Below are 11,921 nucleotides of genomic sequence, written 5' to 3'. Positions count from 1 at the left end.
GTGTGAACAGTGTGTGTATGAACAGTGTGTGTGTGAACAGGTTGTGTGTGAACAGCATGTGTGTGTGAACAGCGTGTGTGTGAACAGTGTGTGTGTGTGTGTGAACGGCGTGTGTATGAACAGTGTGTGTGTGAACAGGTTGTTCACTGTGATTTGGTAAATGCTTTGCTAGCTTAACTTCTGTGTTTTTTTGTTTTTGTTTTAATTTTGTTTGGAATGATTCTTTTCTCATACAATACATCCTGTCTACAATTTCAGCTTCTGTCTATGACATAAACATGAACTCTCCCGCAGGAGGCCCTCCTGTGCTCCATGCTGGAGTTCCAGTATGTATGTATGTATGCCACATACATGCTTGGTGCTCAGGGAGGTCAGAGGAGAGCATTGGATCCTCAGAACTGGAGTTACTGAGGGTTGTAAACTGCCCTGTGAGTGCAGAGAACCAAATCTGAGTCCTTTGCCAAAGCAGCAGCACCCTTAACCACTGAGCCTCACTCCAGTCCCCTCCCCCAGCCTAGTTCTTTATCCAGGCACTTGAGGACAAAGTCCAGGGCTTGGCAGCCAAAGGGGAAGCTGGTGACGGGAGGAGGATGTGTAGTGTCTGACTCCTGGTACGGAGCGTGTGAAACTGAGGCTAGCTCAGGGTCATGTGTCTACACGATGCCTGGAAGTCAGAAGAAAGTCAAGCACAATCCAGGTATGTCTTCTAACGGAGTGTGATTTGGACACACTAGAGCCAGAACGTTCTGGGCACAGCAGGGAAGTTGCTCAGACCCAGGGGTCTGAGAGAAAGTAGAGTTTGAATGACCCTTGGTCCAGGAGGTTCTGGATGCCTGCAGCAGGTGTGCTGACATTTGATTGTAATCTGGGTCAGGATGGGAGGGGACACACTCAGTCTGGGATTCTGGATGCAGCAGGTGTGCTGACGTTAGATTCTAATCTGGGTCGGGATGGGAGGGGACACACTCATAGTCTGGGTTCAGCAGCCACATACAGCGAGGAGAGAGAGCTTGGTAAGCCTTGAGACCCATCAGTGGCACACACACTGAGAATCTACCAGGAAACTAATGTGTAGCTATGGTTGGGAGGCCCTGATCTAGACTTTCCTGCAAGGCTGTCTGTCTTCTGTAAGAAACGGTTTTCTATGGGGCTCAGTGAGCCCATCCTGGGCTGCACAGCGGGCAGAGCAGGGAGCCTTAAACGGTACTTCTGCGCTGATGGAACTCCACTTCCATTCTGGCTGACTTGGTCCTGAGGGAGGTCAAACTGTAGACCAGGCTAGCCTCAAACTCAGAGATCCGCCTGCCTATTACTACTTAAACTTTATTTTTATTTACGTGTATGTTTGTTTGTTTATGTGCAAGGGTATTCTATGTGTGTGGACGGCCTAGCAGGCCAGCTGGAGTTACAGGCAGCTGCGAGCAACTTGACGTGGCTGCTGGGAACAGAACTCAAGCTCTCTGAGAGAGTGGAAGTGATCTTAACTACTGAGTCATCTCTCCAGCCTCCACTTAAAATTCTTAAAAATTTATATGTATTATTTAATAAGCTGTGTATTTTTGAGCCACGATACCTTCAAAGACCATGAAGTATCAAGTAGAGGTCTCTTCTATCTCCACCCCCACCTCACTAACAAACATATCCTTCTTCCTGGTGCTAAGAATCAGTCCAGGGTCCCTAGGCACATGCTGGGCAAGTATTTGCCGCTGACCTACATCCCCAGCCACTCTTAATAATTACTTATTATTATTGCCTGTTTTGATACAGGGCCTTAATGTGTAGATTTGACTGGCCTAGAATCTGCTAGATCGGCTGCCACCAAACTCATGGTTATCCTCCTGCCTCTACCTTTCAAGTGCTGGGATGATACTTTTGTATCGCCACTTGCAACCACAATAATATTTAATGATAGACCCGCCCTCTGGATTTTCTAAGCCAAGAATTCTCTATGTTGCTTCCAATGAAATCTTTTGGATAATTAAAAATGCTGTTTTAGGCCCTTGTCCTACGCATAGGAGTCAGCATGAGCCAAGGCCAGGGGTAGTTCTGTGAGTATCCTTCCATTTGATTCTTCTTAGAACATGGAAAACATTTTTCCTTCATTTTATTTGCTCAGTGATAGATTCTCCTGAAAAACTGGAACCCAGATGTCAAGATGCATTCTTTATTTTTTTGGAGGTCAATATTGTTTTCAAGTTTAAAATGTTGTTTGTAAATGAGGACAATATGAAGGTCTTTTTGGGTGAGATATATTAAGAAGAAGAGCTACAGACTTCTTCATATCCTATGTGATTCTGAAGGCATTTCTAAAGAGAGGTTAGAAGGTCCAACCCCCGTAGCTTTTGCAGGATTTGCTCTGCAGCTGTGGATATACTGATGCTCTTTTGAGAGACTAGACAGCACCTGGTGTTAGGATGCCGGGAGAGCAGAACCGAGCGAGCTGCTGGCGTACTCCCCTCTCCCCTCTCTGTGCTAGGTGAGGAAAGTTTGGAGAGGGATAATGGGGCACATGTGATCTGAAGGTGGGGGGGAACCAGCGATGGTGGTGGGGTGTAAGGGGCACAAAGAAGGACCGTGGGTGAAGGGGACGAAGGGGAACAGAGCACTAGGCCACATTGTAAGAAAGCCTTGATGTACGCTATTGTTATGTACGCTAACTCAATTGAAACAAACCAACAGAGTAAGGAGAGGGAGCGTTATGGTAGCAATTTGGTCCTGTGTATCCACTTCCTCAGTCTTACCTGGGGTACCTGAAAAGTGGGCAGGGATTTATCAGAAGAGACTCATGAGCCTGTACTCAGGGATGACCTCACCAGGGGCTGCCTGATTTCCTTGGTTCTGGCCCCATAGATGATGGGGTTGACCAGACATGGGAGCAGCAGGTAGAAAGCACTGAGCAGGTTGTGTGTGTCTTGGGAGGCAGCACGAGCCACGTGGTAGACAATGGATGAGGACATGGTGGAGGAGTAGACAGTGAAGATGACCAGCAGGTGGGAGCCACAGGTGTTCAGGGCCTTAGACCGCGCTCCACCTGATGAGATCTTGAAGACAACATGGAGGATGCGGGAATAGGAGGCTCCTAGCAGAAGCATATCCAGGACTCTGTTGAAGATGCGAACAGTGAGTCCCACGGTCTTATTCAGTGAGATGTCCCCACAGGACAGCTTCATCAGGGCCGTGTGCTCACGGGCAAAGTGATGGATCACATCTGAGCGGCAGAAGCGCATTCGGGAGGCCAGCACCACCACCGGAGCAACGATGCATGTGCTCCTGGTGGCTGCCAACCCCACCAGGCAAGCCAGTAGCTGTCCTGTCACTATCTCTGGGTAGCGGAGAGGGTAGCAGATAGCCACATAGCGATCCAGGGCCATGACCAGGAGGATGTTGCAGTCCATAGAAACCAGAAAGTAGATGCAGAACATCTGCCTCAGGCACTGAGGGAGGGAGATGCGGATGAAGCGTGTGAAGAAGCTGAACAGCATGGCAGGAAGCACGGTGGTGGCAGTGCAGACATTGACAGCCAGTAGCAGGGCGATGAGCAGGTACATGGGCTGGTGCAGGGTCTGCTGGGATGCCACTGTGTGGATGATCAGGGCATTGGTGAAGAGGATCACCAGGTAGAGGCTGAGGAAGGGCAGCACCAGGAGGGCTCTGGCTTCTTGTATCCCTGGGAAGCCCACCAGGAGGAAGCTGGTGTAGGACTCATTGTAGGCGCCATTGCTCCACCCTGACATGATGCCCGAGGACACAGGGCGTCTCCAGGGAGAAGGAGGGGCAGGATGCCTGGTTTCAGTCCCTGAAAGGCCCTGCAAGAACCTGCCCCAGCCTCACCAGTCTGGACCGGGTGTTTGGGTTTTCATGAGTCTCCAATATTTCTAGGAGAAAAAAGAAGACTTTTAGGCTTATTATTTAATGAGCTATACATATTTCTATAAGTCATTGCTTGCATTTCCAATATATCACGGGAGCAGATTTTGTGTGCAGAATCTGTGGGTCAAGTGACAGTCACACTTTTTCATGTATGAAGTGGATTTCCAGAGAAGTTGAATGGATCTCATCACTGACTCAGTGGTGGCTGACATGTCTAGTTGATTTTGTTGTCTATCAGGAACTTGATATTTCCCTAGTAGTTTAAATGTTAGTCATTATGTATTTTTGAGACATGGTTTACTAATCTTGTCAGCATTTTCACTTTGTTTGTGGTATTACTAAGACTAAAAGTCTACACGTATAAAATTAATTCAATTAATATATCTTTTTGTAAATTATTTCCTTTGTTTTTAGCATAGAAAATACTATCTTATTCAAAGGCCAAACAGATAGTGAATATATTCTGTTATTCTTTGGGATATGAGTTTTATTTTTTGTATGTTTGTGTCCTAATGTTTGTGTTGGTGTGCTTGCCTGAGTGTCCGGAGGTCAACACCAGGTGTCTTTCTGTACAAACTCCCACCTTATTCCTGAGACGGGTTGTTCACAGTTTGTCTATATTTTCTGGCCTGGGTGTCCCTGAGATCCAACCGTCTCGGTTCTCATGTTTGTTCAGCAAACACTTTATACTGTTCTACTTATCTCTGCTGCTGTGTTAAAACACTATGCAAAAGAGAGAGAGGCTTCTGAGAGAAAGCTTATTCTAGTTTACAATTGCAGACAGAGCCACAGTGGTGGAGAGGCATGGTGGCAGGCAGCTGGAGCAGGAAGCTGAAGTCGCCTCTCCACCAGCACACAGGAAGCAAAGTGAGGACATAGGCCCCCAAAGCCCACTCCCCAGTGACATAGCATCTTCCAGCAAAGTCCTACCTCTTAAGGTTTTATAATCTTCCCAAATGGTGCCACCAATAGGCGACCAAGTGTTCAAATGGGAGACATTGCTCTTTCAAACCATAACGTCCACTGAGCAATCTTTCCATCCAAGTGTTTATGATGGGCTCTGGAAAAGCCCACGGAGGAGCAGACCCCTGAGCCAGGCTGGAGATGTTGGGAAGCAGCATACAGGCTGGGAGGAGAATTCTGGGGTTGAGACTTCACACAAGGATACCGATGTTCATGGGCGTGGGGCTGTGAGAAGCCATCCAGAAGCCATGGATGAGGGTGAAGGAATAGGAAGGCAGAAACCAAACAAGACTGTGTGGCTTGGAGCCCAGGGTTTGAGTGTGCTTCAGCAGTGATGGGGTGGGGAGTCAGTGGATGTGGTGAGTGGGCTGGAGGGCCTTGCAGGACCTGTCAGGGGACCCTACACGCTACTCACTGGCCACCACCCAGGCTCAAATGTGAAGCTTACTAAGAGGAAGGATCCCCTCTTTCAGGCAAGGACATCTCACATGACCCTTCCCTATGTCCTGTGGCCCAGGACTTCAACCCCTGCCAAGATCCACAAGCCTTCCCCTCCCCTGTTTTATACAGATATTTGTCTTTGGATTCAGGCTCCATCTGAATAACAGTAGAATCTCACCCAAAGATCCTTCATTCAACTTCATCTGCAAAATACCCTTTTCCTACACGATTACATTCATAGGCTCCAGGGGTTAGGACCTGGGCATTTTTGTGTGTGTGTGTGTGTGTGTGTGTGTGTGTGTGAGGCCATTACACAGCTTACTAAAGCCTTTATATGTGGAGTGTGGAAGAAGCAGGAGAGGGTTGGTGAGGAGCCTTGCTCTGGGGTCACATGCGGGTGTACATGTGTGTCAGTGAGGAGTCTTGCTCTGGGGTCACATGCGGGTGTACATGTGTGTCAGTGAGGAGTCTTGCTCTGGGGCCACATGCGGGCGCACGTGTGTGTGTCAGTGAGGAGCCTTGCTCTGGGGTCACATGCAGGTGCACGTGTGTGTATTAGTGAGGAGCCTTGCTCTGGGGTCACATGCAGGTGCACGTGTGTGTGTCAGTGAGGAGCCTTGCTCTAGGGTCACATGCGGGTGCACGTGTGTGTGTCAGTGAGGAGCCTTGCTCTGGGGTCACATGCAGGTGCACGTGTGTGTGTCAGTGAGGAGCCTTGCTCTAGGGTCACATGCGGGTGTACATGTGTGTCAGTGAGGAGTCTTGCTCTGGGGTCACATGCGGGTGTACGTGTGATGGTCATGGTGGGGTCCAAATCTGTGTCCCACCTTGTAGAGGTCTAAAGTCATGGACTCTAGGGAAGCAGCTGAGAAGAATGGGACCTACCTCTGCTAAGGTTGTGGTCAGCCCAGGCAGGCTTCCTGGGGGAGGGGAGCCTCAAGCCTTGTTGTAGGAAACAGCTGCCCATAGTTACTGAGCGAATATCCAGACAGAAAGATGTCATTCATTCAAGGGTCCTTTGAACACGCAACCCCCAGTTACGCCTCTTCTTTGGTTCAGACAGCTTCCACGAGTAAGCTGACCATCCTCTCTCAGACTGGGGTATCCTCCTGCGGGTTGGCAATGTCCAATGAGATGGTGAGCTTCTGAGGCTGCAGAGTGTAGAGGGCAGAGGGCAGGTCCTGAGGTCAGTGGCCAGGTCCGCATGGCAGTTCACCAAGAAGGGACACAGAAAGTGGGTCCAGGCATCTCAAAGGCAACAGGGTCACCTGTGGGCCTGCTCCTTCACCCACCCTCATGCCTGTCAGCTTTTCTTTTCCATCATCTTTCTTGGAAGTTCACCATGCTGTGCTAGGTCCTTTGGCCCTCTCCATGTACCAGGTACTGCTGGTTTTATCTCCAGCGTCCTCTCTGGCGAGCTATTAGAGCCTTCATTCTAGGTCATCTCCAAGTCTCCTGCAGGTCAGCCCTTCCAGCCTCTTCACTTCCTCCAGCCCCTCATCACCTAAGCAAAGCCCACTGAGGCTCTCACCATCAACTCGCCAAGTCTAGACTCTCACCTTGCTTTCAAGACTCTCCTCTCCCCAGCCCCCCTGAACCTCTCATCCCTCCTCATCTGACTCATGTGATGCCTACCCCTCTGTCTGACTGGCCCTTCCTTCCCAAGCCTCACCAGAGTGGGCATCACCAGCTCTGGAAGCTGCCCTGCTTGCCTTTGTCACAGTGTCTGAATCTTTCAGAAGGAGGGGTTTTGTGGAATTGGTGTGTAGAGGAATGGGAGGAATGGCTGTGTCATGCAGAGTAGATGGGAGGCTTTGGGGAGACGAGGTCTCATGTAAGTCCTTGACATTGTTGTGGTCTGAGGATTCAAATCAACCTGTGTAGACACAAGGGGTTACAAAAAGCAAGATTCAATAATGGGGCAGCACAAACAGAAACTGACTAGTCAGGGACAACAGCACAGATTCGGGAGCTGACTGTGTTTCAGAGGTTCATCTTACTGAGTATTTAAGCACAAAATCTACAAACATCTGTGCCAAGTTACAGTTACATTTTCCCACCAATTAGGATTCAAAGATTAGGGACTTTTCATACGTGTTCCTTTTGGGAAATATTTGTTCAAGTCTGTAAAGATGTATCGCATTTGTTTAACTATGCAAAGATATGTTGCTGTTTTATCTTGCCCACTGAGGGCATTGAATTGATCTAATAAGAAACTGAATGACAAATAGTGATGGAGGAGGTATAGGCAGGACTTCTGGGCAGGGAGAGTAAGTGGTAGGAGAAACTTAGGCTTGGGGGAGATAGAAAAAGAGACACCAGGAAGACGCTAGGGGCCAGTCAGGCAGACATGGAGGAAGCAGGAAAATAAGAGATATAGAACGAAAGGTAAAAAGTCCCAAGGCAAAACAGATGACTAGATGAATAGTCTATGGAGCACAGTGCCCACAGAGCCAAGAGATGGGGTGGGTGTTTTTTGGCCATTTGATAGGTTATGGATGTTTGTCATCATTTAGTGGAGATAGAGGATAAAAGATAAGTATTCATCTCTAATGTTTTACATTGATATGGACTTTTGTATAGTGATACAAATTTAAGGTTATTTTTGTTATACTGTATATATGTTTCTACTCTTGTTTAAGGTATTGTATCTGTGCAGCTCATTTTAAAATGTAATATAAAATTCTAGTAATTGAAAGCTATTATTACAATCTGTTTAGGATAATTAAGAGATGTAGGTTAATAGTCACCTATAACGATCAAACTCATAGTTATGTTAGGTATGTTTTTAAGGGTAAACAGATACGTTTTAGATAGATAGGTGATCTATCTTTAGAGATCTACAGAGTATGGCACTTACAATGCTTAATAACTTGTCTTTTCATGACATGAGACATGTCTGCTCCTGGCAGCACCGATTTACTTCATAAAAGGATGATGGGCATCAAAGAATCTCCATGTGAAGTTCTATTTCATTGTGGCAAAGCTAGCCACTCAGGCAAGAAACTACCCTTGCCTCGATTGTTGACAGTATACTGTACAAACTGGACTAGCAGGACACAAAGGGAAAAGACTGCCAAACTTTACCAAGACAAGATAGGAAAGTTCTTCAAAATTCTTGCTTCACAGAAAAGTCTGCCAGACATTCTAGGTCTGTAGGCTAAAGATGGCTACCCTAATGGTGCAGAGGAGCCTTAGGTGACTGTCCAGGCAGCCAGCTGCTTCTGTCATGTCTATGGTTTTAGAAAACACTTGCTCTGCTTTTCCTGTTTACTCGGTTAAGATTGCATCTGTTTCAGGTCTTTGATGGGGATGAAGATGAGATAGTTATATCTATAGTTTTACTTGTTACCAAATTTAGAAAACAAATTGACATGAGATGTAAAGTTTATTGGGTTGAGAAATATAAAAGCTTAGGTTTTTATCTAGGAAAATTTTTTTAAATTGATTTTTATTGAGCTCTACATTTTTCTCTGCTTCCCTCCCTGCCTCTCTCCTCCCCATCAACTCTCTCCCAAGGTCCCCATGCTCATAATTACTCAGAAGATCTTGTCTACTTCCCTTGTAGATTAGATCTACGTATGTCTCTCTTAGGGTCCACATTGTTGTCTAGGTTCTCTGGGATTGTGATTTGTGGGCTGGTTTTCTTTGATTTATGTTTAAAAACCACTTATGAGTGAGTAAATGTGATAATTATCTTTCTGGGTCTGGGTTACCTCACTCAAAATGATGTTTTCTAGCTCCATCCATTTGCCTGCAAAATTTAAGACATCATTATTTTTTTCTGCTGTGTAGTACTCCATTGTGTAAATGTACCACATTTTTCTTATCCATTCTTTGGTCGAGGGGCATTTAGGTTGTTTCCAGGTCCTGGCTATGATATACAAAACTGCTATGAGCATAGTTGAGCACATGTCCTTGTGGCATGATTGAGCATCCTTTGGATATATACCCAAAAGTGGCAATACTGTGTCTTGAGGAAGGTTGTTTCCTATTTTTCTGAGAAATCACCACACTGACATTCAAAGGGGCTGTACTAGCTTGCATTCCCACCAGCAATGGAGGAGTGTTCCCTTTTCCCCACAACCTCTCCAGCATAAGTTGTCATCAATGTTTTTGATCTTGGCCATTCTTACAGGTGTAAGATGGAATCTCAGAGTTGTTTTGATTTGCATTTCTCGGATGACTAAGGATGTTGAACATTTCCTTACGTGTCTTCAGCCATTTTAGATTCCTCTGTTGAGAGTTCTCTGTTTAGGTCTGTACTCCATTTTTCTATTGGATTATGTGTTCTTTTGATGACCAATTTCTTGAGTTCTTTGTATATTTTGGAGATCAGACTTCTGTCTGATGTGGGGTTAGTGAAGATCTTTTCCCATTCTGTAGGCTGTCGTTTTGTCTTGTTGACCGGGTCCTTTGCTTTACAGAAGCTTTTCAGTTTCAGGGGGTCCCATTTATTCATTGTTTCTCTCAGTGTCTGTGCTGCTGAGGTTTTATTTAGGAAGTGGTCTCCTGTGCCAATGCGTTCAAGTGTACTTCCCACTTTCTCTTCTATAAGGTTCAGTGTAGCAGTCTTTATTATGAGTTTTTTGATCCATTTGGACTTGAGTTTTGTGCATGGTGATAGATATGGGTCTATTTTCACTTTTCTACATGTTGATATCCAGTTATGCCAGCACCACATGTTAAATATGCTTTCTTTTTTTCCATTTGATATTTTTTGCTTCTTTATCAAATATCAGGTGTTCGAAGATGTGGCTTGATATCCAGGTCTTCTATTTGGTTCCATTGGTCCTCTTGACTGTTCTTATGCCAATACCAGGCTGTTTTCAGTACTGTAGCTCTGTAGTAGAGTTTGAAGTCAGGGATTGTGATGCCTCCAGAAGTTCTTTTATTGTACAGGATTGCTTTGGCTATCCTGTTTTTTTTCCTTTTCCAAATGAAGTTGAGTACCGTTCTTTTGAGGTCTTTGAAGAATTTTTCTAGGATTTTGATGGGCATTGCTTTTGGTAAGATTGCCATTTTTACTATATTAATTCTGCCTACCCAAGAGCATGGGAGGTCTTTCCACTTTCTGGTGTCTTCTTCAGTTTCTTTCTTCAAAGATTTAAAGTTCTTGTCATACAAGTCTTTCACTTGTTTGGTTAGAGTTACTCTGAGATATTTTATGCTATTTGTGGCTATTGTGAAGGGTGATGTTTCTCTGATTTCTTTCTCAGCCCTTTTATCATCTGTGTACAGGAGGGCTACTGATTTTTTTGTGTTAATCTTGTATCCTGCTACATTGCTGAAAGTGTTCATGAGTTGTAGAAGTTCCTTGGTAGAATTTTTGGTTTCACTTATGTTATGTTATGTTATGTTATGATAGTTTTATCATATCATCTGCAAACAGTGAGAGTTTGACTTCTTATCTGATTTGTGTCCCCTTGATCTCCTTTTGGTGTCTTATTGCTCTAACTAGGACCTCAAGAACTATATTGAACAGATATGGAGAGAGTGAACAACTTGTCTTGTTCCTGATTGCAGTGGGATCGCTGGGAGTTTCTCTCCATTTAGTTTGATGTTGGCTGTTGGCTTGCTGTACATTGACCTTATTATGTATAGGTATGTTCCTTGTATCCCTGCTCTCTCCAAGACCTTTATCATGAAGGGATGTTGTATTTTGTCAAAAGCTTTTTCGGCATCTAATGAGATGAGGTGTTTATTTTTCATTTGTTTATATGGTGAGTTATGTTGACAGATTTTCGTATGTTGAACCATCCCTGCATCTGTGGGATGAAGCTGACTTGATCATGGTGGATGACAGTTCTGATGTGTTCTTGGATTCAGTGTTTTGAGGTCTAAAAAGATGGTTTTGAGTTGATGATACAGGTTAGGATAGAAAGTAAATTAGGTATACAACTTTGGATTCACCAGATAGAATGAAGTATTTTCTCTAAGTTTGCCAAATACAATGGACTGGATATTGTAAATGTAATTCTTACTTGGTAATTGATCTTATTGTGTATAGTTTAACTATGTTAAAGCTAAAAACTTTCTTCTTATTAAGACAAAAAGGGGAAATGTTGTGGAATATTTATTTACCTATGCAAAGATGTATTGCATGGTTAATGCAAAGATGTGTTGCTGTTTTACCTTGCCTGCCCAAGACACCGGATTGGTCTGATAAAGAGCTGAATGGCAAATAGTGATGGAGGAGATATAGGCAGGACTCTGGGCAGTGAGAGTAAGTGGTAGAAGCTTAGGCTTGGGAAAGAAAGAAAAAGAGACACCAGGGAGATCACAAGGGCAGCCAGGCAGACATGGAGGAAGCAGGAAAGTAGGCAAAACACAGATGAAAAGAAACAGATTAAGTTACAAGAGTTAGTGGGATAAGCCAAACTAAGGCTGAGCATTTATAATTAGTGATAAGTTTTCGTGTCTTTATTTGGGAGCTGTTTGGTGGCCAAAAAAAAAGTCCAACCACATGTCCATCATTGTCAACATCATAGAATGGAGCTTCCCAGTCTAGCTAATCAGATTCATTTGCTCCTTCTGTTGTTAGGAGCAGCTGTGATATTTTTAGAGAGCTAAAGATGAATAACAGGCCATTTTTCTTGTTTAAAGAGGAAGTGGGTCAGCTATTGGAAAGTTCTCAGCTCTCCTAG

At 44.9% G+C, this 11,921-nt stretch overlaps 1 protein-coding gene across 1 annotated transcript; it reads right to left on the bottom strand.

The window, feature by feature from the left end:
* Positions 1–2,783: 2,783 nt before the first annotated feature.
* LOC130879994 (olfactory receptor 52K1-like) lies at positions 2,784–3,734 on the bottom strand. Its single transcript, XM_057778800.1, has one exon. The coding sequence runs from the start codon at positions 3,732–3,734 to the stop codon at positions 2,784–2,786; it is 951 nt and encodes a 316-aa protein (XP_057634783.1).
* Positions 3,735–11,921: the final 8,187 nt, after the last annotated feature.

This window comes from Chionomys nivalis, chromosome 8 (genome assembly GCF_950005125.1).
Source record: "Chionomys nivalis chromosome 8, mChiNiv1.1, whole genome shotgun sequence".
Lineage (NCBI taxonomy): Eukaryota > Metazoa > Chordata > Mammalia > Rodentia > Cricetidae > Chionomys > Chionomys nivalis.
This window is presented reverse-complemented; position numbering and strand designations above follow the sequence as displayed.